Source organism: Pan troglodytes, chromosome 6 (genome assembly GCF_028858775.2).
Source record: "Pan troglodytes isolate AG18354 chromosome 6, NHGRI_mPanTro3-v2.0_pri, whole genome shotgun sequence".
In the NCBI taxonomy this organism is placed as follows: Eukaryota; Metazoa; Chordata; class Mammalia; order Primates; family Hominidae; genus Pan; species Pan troglodytes.
Genome location: NC_072404.2, coordinates 89,993,645 through 90,011,966, shown reverse-complemented (window position 1 = coordinate 90,011,966; position 18,322 = coordinate 89,993,645). Strand labels below are relative to the sequence as shown.

Below are 18,322 nucleotides of genomic sequence, written 5' to 3'. Positions count from 1 at the left end.
TCTTTGTTATATCATTTTCCTATGGGATATTCCCTAATTTTCTAAACTTCATGCTTTTGTTTCCTAGTAGTTGAAAGCTTGCCTCTGGATATTAATTACTTCATGGTATTCGATTCCCACCACTTTTTTTTTTTTTTGAGACAGGGTCTCACACTATTGCCCAGGCTAGAGTGCAGAGGCACAATTATAGCTCACTGCAGCCTCCACCTCCTGGAATCAAGTGATCCTCCTGCCTCAGCCTCCCAAGTAGCCAGAACTAAAAGCGTGTGCCAGCACACCCAGCTAATATTTGTATTTTTTTTTGTAGAGATGGGATTTTGCCATGTTGCCCAGGCTGGTCTCAACCTCTGGGGCACAAATAGTCTACCTGCCTTGGTCTCCCAAAGTGCTGGGATTATAGACATGAGCCACCGTGACCAGCCTCCCATTGCTTTTTAAAAATCTTAATTCTTAAACTAATAGGCATATCTGTACTTTGCTTTTCCTGAAGGAGAATAAACCTGATCTAACCATACCCTAAATCTAAGTTTATGAATGCTCATTTTTTACATATATTTTTCACAGTTAAGAAGACATCTGACTTTGTTATTGTTTTCTCTCTCATTCTGACCACCTTATCCAAAAATGGATGGTTCTGTCTTGCAACTTTATTCTATCTCAGCTATAAGCCTTGCTTAGATATGTTTTCTATGTTGTAATTAGCTTTTTAAAAATTCTTTCAATTCTAACTTATCTGTATACTATTTATAAAATATTTGAAATGTAACTAAAGTGTTTTTTGTTGTTGTTTGTTTTTTACCATTTACTTCTGTTGCCAGGATGGCAGTAAAGTTTTTACAAAGCAAACATTTCTCTGAATCATGCAGTAAGGGCTAATTTTTTATGATTAATCTTTACAAATCCCATCACATTGAACAGACATTAAGCCTATATACAAATAGTGACTCTGAATTTTGTTGTGGGGATATAAAGGCAAGTAAACACACACCCTCAACTTTCAGAACACTGTCAGTACAACGGTGGATTTGTGGGAAAGGGAGGTGGATTCACTGTGATGACCACAAAACAAATATTCTTACCTGTACCATTAATCATGTCGCAGTGACTTTCCCAATAGGACAGATTCCTAGGAATAGAAAAAGACAATGAATAAACATTCTTATTTAAAGAATACCTTTCTTACATTACTTTTTCTATTATAATTCAATACTTCTGTTAATATGATGCATTTAAATGTGACAAGTACTAAGTTTAAGAAATGTTCAATTCTGTTTGTTTTGTTTGAACCTTTTATCTTATTGCAATGTACCTGATGCCATTAGGTAGCAAGATCATAAAATAAAAACTGCCAGGTGTTAATTAGAAACATCTTGGAATAAGAAAAAAATTAAAAACATTTATCAGAAACTTAGATCTCTACTTAGGGGAAAATTTTTTTTTTCCAATGGGATACATGAATTACTCAGTAGTATAAGTGTTCAGAATGAGTAGAAGGAAAGTGTTAAGTGGGTAACTGATATAAGCTCAGTACAAGGCAGGCAGAAGAGAGAAGCAGGGAAGAGGAAAGAAGCAGATGTTTGGATCAGCAAACATTCAAAACATGTAGATGATTAATTTATATTCTTGCCCCTTCCTCCCTTTAATTCTCTCGTGGACTGGCGTTAAAGTAGGAAAGAGTTTATTAATTTATACTTTGCTGTCTAAATAAGCTATATATATCTGGAAATGATAAAAACAATAGTAATATTTTCCCTGCATCCTCACTTTTTGGTGATGGAAAAACTTTTTTTCCACTCCTGACAGTGACATGTCAAGACAAGCCATTGCTTAAACAAAATAAGTGGTTAATCGTGTTCAGTCTTGCCATGAGTTAAATCAACCTTACAATCTTAAAATGATGTGAAATTCTTACTCTAATTAGGAGCGCTTTGCAACTCCCCTCCACGTCTCTCTGTAATATTAGAGTGAAATGCTCGTTATTTCTCAATATAAAAAATTGCTGTGATTTCCTTTTAAGTGAATACTTAGAAGTGTTTTTTTCCCTCTACTGACTTTTTCTATAAAAATATGTAACTGTGGACTCTTTAGAAGAAAAAGTACTCCACTAGTAATATTTAGCTGTTAAAAGCAATCATTAGATAGACTCAGTTTGAGGTAGGGGTTACTTTATATTAATAAAAACATTTCATCTCTTTTGGTTTTGATCACTTTATTCTTTTTCAGAAAAAAACTAGTCAAACACACAATTGTTAATTTTATGGAGAAGAAAGCTTATTCCCCTGATATTTATTAGGGTTCTTCCTAGTTTACATATATGATAAATTATAAATTCTTTAGGTGAATAGGCTGGAGCTAGAAAAAAAAAGGAAATAATGGCTCAGGAAGCTGATTTGTTATTTTACCACTTTAAAGTTGGCAAAGTCTTCATTTTCACATTTTGTATTTACATTGTAGAACTGCACTTGAAATATTCATTCTATTTTTGCATTGATAAAGTTAAAAAAGCTGAGTTATCAATATGGAAAATTATTTAAAGACTATTTGCAGGGGGAAGGTCATGAAAGCACTTGCCTGGATTCATTAAGCTTCCATCTTTATAGACACATTTAGGTCATGCCACTGGAATATGGAATTCGATATGCTCGATTTAAAAAGTAAAAAAAAAGTTTCCATCTACTACACAATCAGTTGATGTGTTGTTTTTTTTTTTTTGACCTTTTCATTTATGGTTATCTAATTGTAAGAATAATTATACTGTAATGCTGGATAAGTAGCAGAGATGAAAAAATAGTCCCTTTGGGGATTTATGTAACACAACCATAACCTGTGCAGAAAGGTGAACCAAACCTTAAAGTGGAACTGATAGTCAGCAGCTATGCACTGGTGTGAACTCACCAGTTACCACAACTAAAGAGTTAATACCTAGCAGAACAGGAGTTTCCAGAGCTGAATTATAACCAGGTCTGTTCTATAGGTTGATGCCTATGTCTTATGAGATGTTAAATGAATACTATTCCTGCTTAAGAGTACCCTAGTAACATACATGCACATTTTACCAGAATACTTACCTTTTACCTTTATATGTGTCGATTATGGCAACTTTACTTATGTTATCTTTTCCATTGAAAACTTTATAAACTCCATCTGCAGTATTGTTGTACTGAAATATATGTATGGGAAAATGTTACTTCTACAACAAGTCATTTTTTCAAAGTTGTACAATACATAACTCACTTTCACATTTCTTAATCACTGGTTACTCAAATGACTTGAAATACATCTGCAATACATTTTTTTAAATTATTGGCCTTAAAAATTGTGAAAGGTGCCTAGAAATAAGTGCTAGATGCTGCGACAAAGAAGATACATATCAGAAACTGACATGATGTGAACTCTAGCACTCTGTCATAATTAAGCCAATGAGGGCATTTTGATCACTATTCTTACTATGTTGAGGTGAGGGACATTGAACAAACCTATAAGAACAATGATTTCTAGGGGTATTCTAAATGTTACAATCATTAATAAGTGGTTACTAAAATGATAATAAGTGGTTACTAAAATGATAAAAATTAGACATCCAAAAGTTAAAGCATTAGCCAAAGAAAGAGCTATGAGTATTGAGTTAAAATCAGAATGAATTTGATTCATTATGGCTTTCTACATTCATTTATAATTGATATATAACCTTGTAATCCTAACAGTATCTAAAAGTAAAACAATGAACTAGAGAACATAATATTCACATATAGTGCCAAATGAAGTCATAGTCCAACTTCCAATTCAGTAGTTAGCTTATCCTATTTGTAATTCAAAACATTAAGCGGTAATCAAGTACACCATCAAGTTCACATTTTCCTTAATCTTCAAGCTGCCATTTCACGACATTATGGACTACTAAAAATTCTTATTTACAAATCCCATTAAAATGAAGTCTATTACCTTATCAGAATTGAGATGTGAACATTAGGCTAACTTTTAAATATAAATTAAAATTGTAAGAGGTCTAGAAAAGGAGGAATGAGGAGTATATTTAAAACAAACAAAAATATGGTATTAAACTTGATTATGTGAATAGGGAGATAAAAGCCAAAAACAGCGCTCAAAGATTTACAGACTAGCTTACCGGCTAATTTTTAAAAAATTGTGTATTTATAAATGAGTAGAAACCTTAGTAAATCTATTCTTCAGGTTTAAATTTAATTGTTAAATTCAGATGAATTTCCCAACTAGGAAAGCTGAAGCTATAATGAGAAGCGGACTTTTTAAAAAGTTAGGATATATGTCTCCAGATCAGCAATAAGACTAATGAGCTAAATTATAAAATTATGCCTTGCCAATGCCATCGAATTAATTCAATTAAAATGTAATAATATTGCCATTCATATTTGGTACTTACAGGATAAAACAGACCAACTGTGGTAGTAACAGGGTACGGAACCAAACTCAAAAATGGATCCCTATAGCCCCATAACAGTTCTCTCAAAGTTCTGACTTGGAACATAGAAGATTTTGACTTGTTAATAAGTGAATTGAGGACCATTTGAACAAATTGATTTTGATAGATATGGGATGCAGCCTACAAAAACAAAGTCACTGTTTAAGACAAGAATACAATATTAGATTTTAACAAATAAATGGATTAAATGCTAATATTGAGCTTAATACAAAACTTTTTAAAGCTTATCTTTAAAATTACTGCCAGATCCTGCCAAAACTCAAAATGCAATTCGTCTAATTCCTAGATGATTACATTTCTTTGCCTCAGTGCCAGCCACAAGAAGATGACATTCCAAGTTAAGCTCTATTTATTTAACGATACACTTAAAGTGGTCTTCTCAAATATCTAATGCATTAAGGCATACGGGGCTTAAAACCTAGATGATGGTTTGATAGGTGCAGCAAAGCACCATGGCACATGTATACCTATGTAACAATCCTGCACGTTCAGCACATGTATCCCAGAACTTAAAAAAAAAAAAAAGCCGTAAGTCTAGTCCCAAAGGCGCTGGAGCCACACGTGACAGAAATGGCGCAGACAATTGTTGCAGGCGTGTTCATCACAACGGCAGGTTCCACGTCTAATGGCACGAGGCTCTCTGCCAGTGACCTGACCAATGGTGCGGATGAAATGCTGGCCACAAGCTCCAACAGGTCTCAGTACAGCATCTCCAGGGTGAAGACCCCGGTGTCCCAGGTTGGGGAGGATGAGGAGGACTACGATTTCGACGAGGACAACTGACGTCCTCTCCACTTCAATTTCAGCTTCAGGAAAATGTTTAGGAAAAGAAACTTCTTTTTTTAATGTGGGTTTTCTGTTTCCTTTTGGCCTACTCCCAAGAAGATATTGGTAAGCTATTGAATTTAGATATGCACCTCCGATAAGCAAGGATTGTTTCCCATAGAATTAGGATGTGCTGTGGATGTGTGGTTTGATGCCAGTGTGCTAATGCAGAGCCTTCATATACTTTTTAGGATTTTGTGTTTTCGTTTTCTATTTTTCTTAAAATGCAGAGTTCATATTTGCCCCTTAAGAGTTTTTGCTGAGCTTGCTGAAGAAATTGTACTTCATCCACATAAATGTCCGCCTGTTGTGAATGGTGAGCACCAAATGCCCTTTATTTGCCATGAATTTGGACGGCACCCCCTGTTGGCGGATAGCTAGACTCTGCAGAGTTTTATGTTTGTTCAGTGGTGTGGTCTCTAGAGCCCCAAGCAAATAGCCGAATTCGACTTTCCAAACAATAGACACCATCAACCTTATCGACTTTATTTTCCCTTAAATTATATTGACAGTTGTGCCATCAAGTTTATATACTCTTTTTTTCTCCCCATTTTGCAGCAACAAATTGCAAAGTGCTTTTGTTTGTTTGTTTGTTTTTGTTTGGTTAAAGGTTATTGCCCACTGGTACAGCTACTGGTACACTGTCTGGAAAGCTTGGAATGGTTTATTGCTTATAGTAAAATTTGCCTGATTTCTTACAGGCTGCGTTTGGAAACCTTTTATTATATAGTTGCTTACATACTTTAAAGTCTATCATTTAAAGACATACTGAAACAAATGTTGTACTTGTTTCTTAAGCATCTTCCTGTCATCTGTTATAAAATTGAAATTAAATATAGAGAATGTTTCGACAAAAATAATGAAAAAAATAAAGTGGTCTTCTAATGCAGTCGATTCTTATATGATTTTGTCACTTTCCAAATGACCATGCCTCCATTCAAAATAATGATATAGGAATACATTTTGATAAAAATGGAAAAACAAGTAAAACCTAATAATTCTAATGATAGGATTAATTACGTGAGTTCTAGAGTATTTTAAAATAGATAACTTTGTTGTTTGTCTACTCACTGCCACAGCCAGATTGAGAACTGTGAAGTTGTCAGCCTCTGTTCCAACTGATAGTGAAGGTTCGAAGATGGCACCATTGGGCTGCAGGAAAGAGACTGTGTTGTCCTCAGGGTCCTGGGTTACATTTTCCTTGGCTAGAAAACGAACTCTAAAGAAACAGCAGTAAACAAAATTCAAAACATTTGTCATATGTGAACATTAGATCTCAAATGTCATTCATTCAACAAATGATTTTTGAACACACAGAATATGCCAGATAGTATGTAAGCAATGGTGTTAAAATGAGAAATCAGCCAGGGTCTCTAGCAAACTAATGAGAAGGGGTCTTAAACTGGCAAACTGGAAATTAAAATAGTGAGAGAGAAGGAATATTGTTATAATGGAGACTCCATGGGAAAACACAAAACAGATCCAGATCCAGATTTAGAATGGTCAGGGTAGGGGTGAGGGTTAAAACACTTTTTAGTACAAGTCTACATAAATGGTCTATGTAACAAATACAAGTTTAGTTAGGTAAAGTACGGCAGATGGTAGCATGCATAAGAATGAACATAATTTGTTTTGGGAAATGCAGATATTTGAGTGTGGTTGGATTACAGAGTAAGAGGTGAGGAGAGTAGTGGAAATAAAGTTATTGAAACAAGTAAGATCTCAAACATGAAAGAGTTGCATCTAATACTCAAATGAGACTTTATCCTGAGGATAAGGAGGAAAAAGTACAGGGGCTTCAGCAGGGGAATATTTAGAGCACATTTTCTTATATTAGAAAGAATGATCAAAATACAAGGCCTATCCAGCACTGCTTTTTCCCTTTTTCAGGACTTCTTTAATGAGAATTAGAGATAAGAATATAATTTCCATTTTTAAGGGTCATAGACTAACTTCCCCAACCCCTCAAGTATATTGAATACTTTTGCTAGTTCTAATCTCCTGACTCTAACATATCTAAGCTGCAAAGTACCAACTACATTTTAGGAACGCGGTGAAGGGTGATTATTACAGGAAAAATACATTTCACAAGTGGAAGATATTCACTGAGAAGAAATAAGATATATATCATAATTGCACTGTCATATTTGAATGCCTGTGAAGTGAGTAGATAGCCAAGGTAAAGACTTAAACAATTGGACTGAATTTTTTAAAACCCATTTTATTCCATTATAATAAAAATGTAAATTCCTACAGGGTAGGAGTTTATGAGTGTTTTGTATCTCTAAGCATCATGCCTGGTATATAATGAGTTCTCAGTAAATGTATTTACTAAACAAATGTCTCAGATTCTTTAAAAAGAGGATTCAAAGTTGGCTAGAAATATATTTTTAATATAATTTTATTAAAACTACTATTCTTGAAGTACTGCAGACACACAAAGAATATAAAAATCTGAAACAGCACTCAGGACAATTGTATTTTAAATTAGTGTGCATATTACTAATATTTCAAATCAAAGTACTTCAATTTTCAGAAATATGCCCATATATTAAAACAATAGCAACATAATTGTCACGTTACCTAAAGTGTACTGACAACATTATACCAGTAGATGGCAGTCACTAGAAGAAAAATCCTTAAAACAGCCCTGCCTTTAGAATGTTGTTTTAAAAAGGGAACATAATTACTGAATTTTTTGTTTAAAAGTTAGACTGTATGGAAGTTTTGGAACGTGTTTGTTTATAAGGTCAAGGGAAGGAATTTATGCTTTTCTCAAGATGACTTTATATTCTTTCCAAAGTAAAGTAACTCAAAAAATGAATTACGGATCTAAGAATATTCTGAAGGAATTACAGCATCTTCATAGAGATGGTGTAGGTAGAAACACACATAAGATCTCAACCCAAGCAATTTCGTGCTTTGATTCAGGTCATATCTTGTGAAAGTGTAATCAAGCTTACTTTAGCAGACAATGGCCAAATACAGCCTGTGGTTCTGTTTGAGGAGGGACATTCTCACATACTTCCAATGTCAGATGGATTTAGGGTATAATTAATTATGAAAAAGCATGTTTAGCTCAACACATGCACTATCAAAGTGTTAACTTTTTTCTAAAAGGTACTGGTTGTTTTTCCATTATTTAAGGCACTCAGGCAAACAATAAAAGACTATTTTGGTGACATGCTGAGACAAGATGACCTATAGATAATCAGGAATCCCTTTAAAATTGTTATAGAAAGAGCTATTTATGGATTCTAAAATTTAGCTGTAAATGCAACTGTTCTTCTCCAGTCTTTGCTCCATTGCCTCTTTAAGCAAACCAAATATATCTAACACATCCCCTTTTTGTCCCTTAGAGAGATAGGTTAAAGGCTTTAAGAATAAAATATAGATTAGCTGTCAACTACCAGAGGAGAACTATTTCAATAATATGTTTTCTCATATCCCAAATAATATATTTAAAAGTGAAAAATATGGTCGGGCATGGTGGGTCACACCTGTAATCCCAACACTTTGCGAGGCCAAGGCACATAGATTGCTTGAGCCCAGGAGTTTGAGGCCAACATGGGCAACATGGCGAAACCCTGTCTACAAAACAAAACCCATAAAAATTAGCTGGGTATAGTGGCATGCGCCTGTGGTCCCAGCTACTCAGGAGGCTGAGGTGGGAGGATCACTTGAGCCTAGGAGGTTGAGGATGCAGTGAACTGTGATCGTGCCACTGCACTCTAGAGTGGGTGGCGGAAGAAGACCTTGCCTCAAAAAATAAACAAAATTAAAAACAGAAGTGAAAAATATAACTTCCCCCAAACAAACAAACAAACAAAAATCATGATGAGTTCTCAAATTCTAACAACTATTTTCTTTCCTCACACTTACTCAGTTCACTTAGGTTCTATTTCTTAAACAATTATGCTGATACTCTCCTTAGGTCATATGTGAATTCTAGATTTTCATAAGTATATATACACCTATGAATACATATATATATGTGTGTATATATATATGGTACACCTAACAACATTCTTTGCAACAAGATATTTGTATAGACTCTTGCTAATAATATAAAAACTTTAAGACCATGAAGAAAATTCTAAGGTAAGATTTTTTTGTACCCATAAAAACTAAGTCTTCATGGACAAAATTATGAATTGTCACAGATGCGCACAGAGACACCCGATTCGGGTAAATCTGCTAAGACAGGACATGCCCCAAGGCCCTCTGTGGCTTATATGTCATGTGCTATGGTAGTAGGCACCACCCTCACCATGCCTGTTATTTCATTTTATTTTGGGTGTGAATTTTCAATCTGGAAGCATAGTAATGCTTTGGGGAAGAAGGAAAATTATACAATCATCCGATAACCAAAACAGATAAGATACTAAAACTATAAATTATAAAAAATCATTAGAAATACAAAACTTTGTGATGAGAACTAATCATGGTGTATAACTAGTTGTGATTTTCCGTGAGGGAAAATACACATTTAGGTAACAAATTCTATAGCAGAACATAACTATGTTTCCATATGGATACCATAAATATATTCCTAATCCTTAGTTAAGGTAGTGTTTTTGGCAACTCAATCTCCCCCTTTTTTCCATTTTTAGTGAAAAAGACAGAGTGTCTATAATTGAAATGGAAGAAAATGTATACAAAAATCTAGGAGCTACCAGTACCTACATCTGTGTGAACATGGACAAGTGACCTCACATCCACGGGATCAGGCATTTTTAACTCACAAAATGACAAATTCTGGCTGATCATTTCCTCTAGTTCTAATACTCTAAGATTCTGTTCAAAAGTGTGTTAAACTATCAGGGAAGGCAGAGGAAAGATATAAAATATTGTCTCAACACTAGAGGAAATATAAGAGTGAAACTAAAATAGATCAATGTAAACATCTATATGACCCGGAAGTTAATTTGAATATAAATCTTGAGTAGGTACCGCAGTTAGGAAAAATGAATTTAGCACGGTGGTTCTCAAAATTGTGCATTCAAATCACCCAGGATTTGTAAAACTCTTTAGTGGGCCTCAACTCTTTCATTCATTTGGTCTGGGATGGGGTGGAGGGATTTGCATGTTTCCCAATTCCCTGTTGATGCTGATGCAGCTGGCCCAGCATTTTGCTGTGGCCCAGCTACACTTTGAGAACCACTGTTAAAATATGCTTTAAATTTTAAGATGTGAAAACTGATTTTTTTTTTCCTCAGCAGGAATATTTCAGCTGTTGAGAATATATGCCACAATAACAAAACACTAACTTCATAAACATAGGGAAGTTATTTGATACTGGTAAGTTTATAATAAAATCTGTTTATCTTTTCTATATATTGTCTAATAAATATTTGGATAATGTATATATCTTCCAGTTTTTTTCAAAATAAATACCTTATAATCATTAAATTCTTAGATTAGGATTCTATACAGACAGGAAAAATATTTTAAAGTATATTTTTGGCAAGAAAATAATAAGTACATTTCAATACAATGACATTTGCCAAGTAGAAGACTTCTCAGAAATACATGGTCAAGGTAAGAGTGCCTCATATTTGTGGGGACTCACTCACCTGTACGTATAAGGACCTCTTTGCTTGACTTGAATGTTGCTGCTGTTCATCATCACTTCCTGTGGATTTTGCACATCAAAGATCCAAAACTGTCTGTAAACTTCTGTGCCTGTTTTAACCCAATTTTTAAAGGCAATTGTACCTTCTTCGAGGACAACTTGCTATGAAAAAGAAAATAAGTTTGGGTTATGTCTTTGTAGTAAGTACAGGCACTTCTGGAAGATTGTTTGTAGCCTTGAGTCAGCCAGAATAAAAGGACCAAGCCCAAGTACCTCATTCATGAGAACCTTTGCAACCTTACCGTACACTTGCAGCAGAAATGTTTTCAACAAATTATTATTACAGCAGTCTTTTTAGCCTTTTACAAAGAGAATCAGTGTGTAATACTGAAGACATGACTGTTGATTTTAAGGCAAACTTTAAAGTGACCCTTCGGCAAGCTTTAGAGTGACGCTTTGAAAATATTGCAACAGTCAACATAATTTATTAAGCAAATTTTACCGAAGTTCAAAAAAGTTCTTACTGAGTTGAACATTAACTTCTTCTCTGCCCCTAAGTTGGATTGATGAAACAAAACACAAAAACTGAGTGAAAAATCTAATGGTATTGGAAGCTTTTTCTTTTCCTTCAAGAGTTGGACACTTCAGAGGATGGTACTTAACACTCACTACATTAAGAAAATAAAAATATCTACATGAAGAACACAAATTTGACACCGTGTCTTCAAAATCCTGCTCAATCTGGCTTCCCTAACCTTTTTCTTTTCTTTTTTTTTTTTTGAGACAAGATATTGCTCTGTCACCCAGGCTGGAGTACAGTGGTACAATCTTGGCTCCTTGCAGCCTCGACCTCCCAGGCTCAAGTGATCCTCTCACCTGTGCCACCATGCCCACCTAGTTTTTGTAGTTTTAGTAGAAACAGGATTTCACCATATTGGTCAGGCTGATCTTGAACTCCTGAGCTGAAGCAATCCACCTGACCTGGACTCCCAAAAGGCTGGAATTACAGGTGTGAGCCACTGCACACAGCCCCTAACTTTCAATATATTTGCAACAACCCATTATCATGTTTCCAAAAATTACAACAGCCTCACTCATCATTATTGGGTTGTAGTTTTTAAAGAAAAAAACAGGACAAGGAAGCTGTCCTATTACTCCTTTGTGAAATCCACTAAAAATCACTGATGCTCCTTTGGTAAAAATAGACAAGTGGAAAATACACCAATAAGAGAATTAAAAATCCTACATTAGGAACTCGATTCCTTGCTTTGGGACTGGGTGGAGAGTCATCAAACCTCCCTAGGGTCAACTTCATTAGCTGTAAAATAAGGGAGTTAACATAAATATTCTTCTAGTTTTCTTCCACAGCTTTCACTCTCTGAGCCAGAAGTCTATTACGCTGTAGTAGATAGTGCAAACAAAGGTGATTTTGAAGCAGGCGGTATTTCTAATGACGTATTGGGAAGAATGCCCAGGTTAAAGAGCTCCAACTTAACCTGAGTGTGCTACAGGAAGAGGAATACAACTATTTCATGGAAAATGAGCCTAAAGAGAACAATGACCACAGGAACATTCTGACCTATTTGTTTCCTTGACCTGGAAGCACCACTTCACAGAATGACAGATTAGGAAAGGACATTGAACATGATCACATTTTCCAGTGGATCACACTGAGGCTCTGAGAAACCAGGTGGCTGGCCCAAGGACAGCCTAGGCAAACAGTAGTGAATTCATGACAAAAATCCTCATCCCTGACCCTTAGACTAGTCCTCCTTTACACCATGCTATGACTCTTTTTTTTTTTTTTCCGTCACCCTCTGCACTTAGTTGGTAGAAGTCAAATTAAGTTTCATATCTTCATGATATTTTACTTATTGCTTAATGTAGGGAATAAGCGAATTCCTTAGAGAAGAACTGGGCACCAAGTTAAAATGGAATTACAAAATCCTACGCTGCTGTAATCCACTTATACGGGGTACATTGGACCTGCTAGAGTGATGGAATCTTTATTACTTTTTACAACAAATTGTCCTTGAAAAACTTTTTATTTGCTCCCAAAAAGGCTTATTTCCATACTAAGTCTAATATTAAGACAAAATTGCTTAAAGCATTATGGATATTCTTCTAAATGTAAATATGTTTGGTGAGGATGTTGAAGCTTAAAGCTAAATAGAAGCTGAAAATGGTTGATTTCTCCATTTCAAGAGGCTTAACAAGGGAGAACACACAAACACAAACATTATTCTCCTCACACTATTAGAATATTAATGCTCAAAAACAATACCTGTTATTCATCAAGTGCCTCTCAAGGTACATATTAGGTTTGTACACAAGTAATTATGGTTTTTGCGATTTTAATGACAAAAATCACAATTACTTTTGCACCGACCTAATATCTCTTAATGAAAGAAACTCAACAAACTCTTATAGAATTGAAGAGAGTCTGTGACAGAATGTGCTTGACAGGATTGAATGCCTTCCTAACTCTACAATGAGTGTCCATCTAAACACCAAAAGACATTGTACGTGTATGAGACCTTTTTTTCTAAAGGCCACAAATCACTTTTCCCTTAAAAAATATCTCTAGCGACAAATAAGGCAAACGTGAAACACAGGGTTGAAATGAATGTGTTGGATTATCAACTGTTAGAATCAGGACCATCTAACCCCGTCCATTTTTTTAGAGGTGGAAAATGGGTTCTAGAGAAAAGAGACATCTGACTCAATGTTATGTGACAAATTTACTAGCAGATAATAGAAAAATCAGGTCCTTTCACTTCAATTTTATATAGTTTCCATAGCATCATGATTTGTTTAGAGACATAGAGAAAAATATTGAAGTAGTCGAAGTAGTAATAATATGCTTCTGACGCTACCACTACTATATATATTAAATTGTAGTCACTCCTTGAATACCAAGACTAAATATGTCACAAGAAACAAAAGATGTTATGTCCTTTGTGAATTTAAAAGAACTTGATTTTAAATTGGATTTGGACTATCTAGACTATTTTGCAAATATTTTACTAAATTTGAAGTACAAAGCTGGTAAGTATGTACACAGAAAAAGTGATACAAGATTTTCTCGCTTGGCTAATGTGTATGTGTGTATTTGTCCCTGACTCTAAGCATGCAGACTACCAAGCCCCAACAACAACTGGATTTCAACCTGGTGACTCTCACATAGCATGGTCTATAGCTGGGTTGAAAGCACTGACCTTGAAACTTCTATTCTGCTACATTAATTTGAAAACAGATGCTTGTTGGGACCTTAATATCCTATATGTAGTCATGCACTCACTTGAATACTGTTTTCATGCAACAGCAATAATCATCTACATAACTGACAACTTTCATTATTAAAATGCCCTTCATACTTTGCTATGCATGGAGTAGAGTACAAATGTAGAAAATATTTTGTTTCACTTTTCAAGGACTTTACAAGTTTCTACCAAGAGACAGAAGTATGTTTAGCAGATTTTAATCTACGAGTTAGATTTTTTTACCCTATCCCCACCCTAACAAGGTATAGTGGCTTCTTCCCTAAAGCATAGACTGAAGTGGCCAACAATGAAATTAGATGCTATGAGTTTGATCACTTAATAATAATCATCATCACTGAAGTTTGAGCAGATTATTTAATTTCTTTGTACCTCACTTTCCTTATCTGTGAAATTATAACAGTAATGTTAGATTGAACCATATAGACTTAGTATTTTTGAAAATCAAAAAAAGTTGAATTTTGGCATTTTCATGTGACTTAAATATTTATCCTCATAGGTTGTTATGGGGATCAATAAACGTGAACACTTAGAACAGTGTCAGTACAAACCAGACATTCAATAAATGTCAGCTATTAGTATTTTACAAATTCTATCCATCCTTTAGAGGAAGAACTCTAATACCATTTACTTCTCCATTCTGCTTTAATTGCTTGGTTCATAGCATTTACTGTCTAAGCCAGTCATGTGCCAATAACTTATATAATATCCTGTGACAATTATTTTTCTGTTATTTAATCATTTTAATATTTCTCTTTCTAGTAAAGTAAAAACTTTCTTAAAAACCAGAAGCATACTTCCATCCTTCCCACTAGCTGCTACCATTTGCTTGTAATTGGGCCTAAAACGAATCATTTCCCCATGTTAAAAGAAATTCTAATGTTTTTGCATTATGCAAGTGTGTGTAAGTTGAGAATGAATTAGAATTGTAGTGACAGTTATGCAGAGAATCTGAAAATGGCTTTAGTTTCAGAACATCATCATCAACTAAAACCCAGAATAAAATTTGGTGAAATGTATAGGAGTAGTAAGCTTTAATATGTTTCTGAAACCTAGAAATTAGCCTCCAAGAATTTATGTAAGTACCTAAAATGGTATGAAAAGTAAACTATGTTGTGTTTGGCATGAAAAGTAAACTATGTTGATATTAAATTGGACTAGTAGAAGAAACATATATGCTTGTCTATTTCTTGAAACATTGTCTTTAAGTGACATTTGTTATTACAGCTATATGCACATATACAATAGTGTTTAATTCGTTTTTATACTGCTATTTTAATTTAAATATATTGGGTTGTTCTTACTTTATTAAATATAAAACAAACTTTACCATCTTTAATATTTTTAGTCATTTATTTTTGAGTTTTTAGATACTATGAAAAAGTACAAATTATTTTATTATATCTGGAAATACTAGAAGCATACATTTTAAAGGTAATATAAACAAATTATATGTTTAAAATATGGACTATTAATTCAAACATAAGTTTTTGCGGGGGGAGACAGGGTCTCACTTTGTCACCCAGGCTGGAGTACAGAGGCGCGACCTTAGCTCACTGCAGCCTCAACCTCCTGGGCTCAAGGGATCCTCCCACTTCAGCCCCACAAAAGCTAGGACTACAGGCATGTGTCACCATACCCAGCTACTTTTTTTGTATTATTCGTAGAGATGGGGTTTTGCCATGTTGCCCAGGCTGGTCTCAAACTCCTGAGCTCAAGTGATCCACCCGTCTCAGCCTCCCGAAGTACTAGGATTATAGGCATGAGCCACCATGCCCAGCCATGTATAACCATTTTAATGAATCATGATTTCAATTTATTTTGTCTGAAGGCATTTCTTACAAGCTACAGAAGGATCATTGTTTTCAAGAATGGGAGAAGGAAAAATGGTATAATTGAATGATGATATTTAATATTAGTTCTCTAACAGGAACAAAGAAACCTATAATTCCTTTTTGGTGTTCTATAGTTAGAACTATAGAACTTATTTAAATTTTAGTTTTTTTCTTCCAACTTTTATTTTAGGTTCAAAGGTAGATGTGCAAGTTTGTTATGTAGGTAAATTGTGTGTCATGGAGGTTTGGTGTACGGATTATTTCTTCACGCAGGTAATAAGCATAGTACCTGATGGGTAGTTTTTTGATCCTCCCCTCTCCTCCCCCTTCCCACCCTCGATTAGCCCCAGGTGTCTATTGTTCCCTTCTTTATATCCATGTGTATTCAATATTTAGCTCCTACTTACAAGTGAGAACATGTGGTATTTGGTTTTCTGTTCCTGCATTAATCTGCTTAGCATACAACTACCTATGTTATGTTATACAATATTCACTAAACTTTTTATCAACTGACATTAATAATGTCAAGTGATAAATTATCTTTTGTAAATGGTGGCAGAATTTTGACCCTTTTCCACAGTGCTTTGGTAGTTTCTACTTTCATGGCAGCTCTTGCTATTGATTTTTAGTTTTTTTTTTTGGAAAGACTGCATAAACTTGCTGGCTGCACACAACTCTATTAAGAATCACGGTCAAAAATACTGGTAAGAAAGATTGCAGCTATAATCCATAAAAAGCATGAGGATACCAGAGACATCCCTTGAAAATAAAGAGCAAAAATAAAGTACAAATAAGGTTTCTAAACTGTTTTAGACTATTTCAAATGGTAATGACATCTTTCAGAATTGGAAGGTATCACAGCACTGCAACTCTACACTAAATATGAAATGATTTTCTCATCATTCTCAATTAAGAAGTTTAATTATTTTTTTCAAAATATCACTTGTGTACAATAGCTTTCCTAATTTGCTATTAGTCAGCTAAACAAAGTAATATTAAATGAGTTTTAATGGTACACAAATAAGAAGTCAACAGTACCAAAACCCATATGTTTGTGAAATAGCATTACTCTAAGTATTTCTGAGGCAGCAGTAAGACACTTGGCTCTCTAGGTTTACACAAAATTCAAATATTTGACTCCTACTGTATGCCAAAGATATACATACGCCAATATCATTTAAAAAATAGTCTGTAAACTGAAGAAAAAAGAAACAGTCTATTCAAATAATATTCCACCTACTTCATATGACTAAATTAACAAGGTCAACATGGTTGTGTAGGAATCTGAGAGCAAAAAGAAGCTTAGCCTTAAATGTACCATACATCTTGACCAATATAAGGATTCTGATGATGAGTCTTAGTCTATGGACATGTAGGGGGCTTACAATGTGCACTGTCATTTGACAGTTTTTATGAATCTCTGTTGTACCACCTCCTTGAGTTTAAATCTACACTAGGAAGTCTGAATCTTCTCTTTTCCTTGTAAAAGATTGCACAGATAATTCTTATTTCAAAAACAAGAAGGAAAAGCACTCCATTGATTTAATTTCCCCTTCTTTATTACCCTACTCAAAGTATACTTTCAAAATTATTGGTGACCATGTTCTAATCACTATTTTCTTAATTTTCATCTGCCTGAGAACATTTTATGCTTTCTTTCCTTGAGTTCTGGCCTCCTATTAACTTCTAGGATTGTACTCTTTGTTTCTTCATATAAGATCATTCTTTTCCTTTTCTACTTTTGTCTTCCTGCCTCTGAATTATTACAAATTCTGTAATAATTCTTCTGCTTTTTCCTCTCTCCATTAAAACTCTCTAAAAGTAAATCTACTGTTTAGTTTTATTTTTAATCTCTATAGCAATGATCAAATCTATTTGAACTCTGACCTTTGAAACACAGACTGATGTTCATAACACATCACTTATAAAACCTCTGTTTTACTTTGTAAGGTATATACATACCTTCTATCAATAACTCACTGGACATCTTGAGTTTGAGGCTTTTACTCCTCTCTCTAATTTAATCTGTCTCTCCAAGCTTCCATTTCATCCTATCATCTATCAGTTTTTTTTTCTATATACTCAACCATGCCAGACCAGTGTGCCTTTTGTTATATAATGTGCAGATTATGCAAATATCTTTCTAAAAGGGAATCTTATATTCTCCTTGAAAGTGGTCATATCCTACAGTTTTTTGTTTGTTTGTTTTCCTATCTCTGGTATCCTCACTTTGCAACCTTTCTGCTGTAGAGTAGTATACAAGGCCAGGTTTTTCCATCTAGGCTCTTCCTACAGATTGCTTACGTTTGGAGAATGACTTCTTTCCCTATTGGCTAGGTGAGTTGGC

At 34.5% G+C, this 18,322-nt stretch overlaps 1 protein-coding gene across 9 annotated transcripts in view; it reads right to left on the bottom strand.

Annotated features, from left to right (window-relative positions):
• Positions 1–18,322, bottom strand: part of CD36 (CD36 molecule (CD36 blood group)) — a 77,039-nt gene that overhangs the window by 11,747 nt on the left and 46,970 nt on the right. For 7 of the 9 annotated variants that reach the window (XM_009453440.5, XM_054687608.2, XM_009453441.5 and 4 more), the window contains 5 exons: positions 10,861–11,021; positions 6,356–6,503; positions 4,400–4,579; positions 3,069–3,160; positions 1,080–1,126 (listed from right to left, as the gene is read on the bottom strand). In XM_009453440.5, the coding sequence (XP_009451715.1) occupies positions 1,080–1,126; positions 3,069–3,160; positions 4,400–4,579; positions 6,356–6,503; positions 10,861–11,021 (628 nt within the window). Of the gene's footprint in view, positions 1–1,079; positions 1,127–3,068; positions 3,161–4,399; positions 4,597–6,355; positions 6,504–10,860; positions 11,022–11,161; positions 11,299–18,322 lie in introns of those variants that run through there. The other 2 variants (XM_009453447.5, XM_054687609.2) reach the window with 2 other exon arrangements.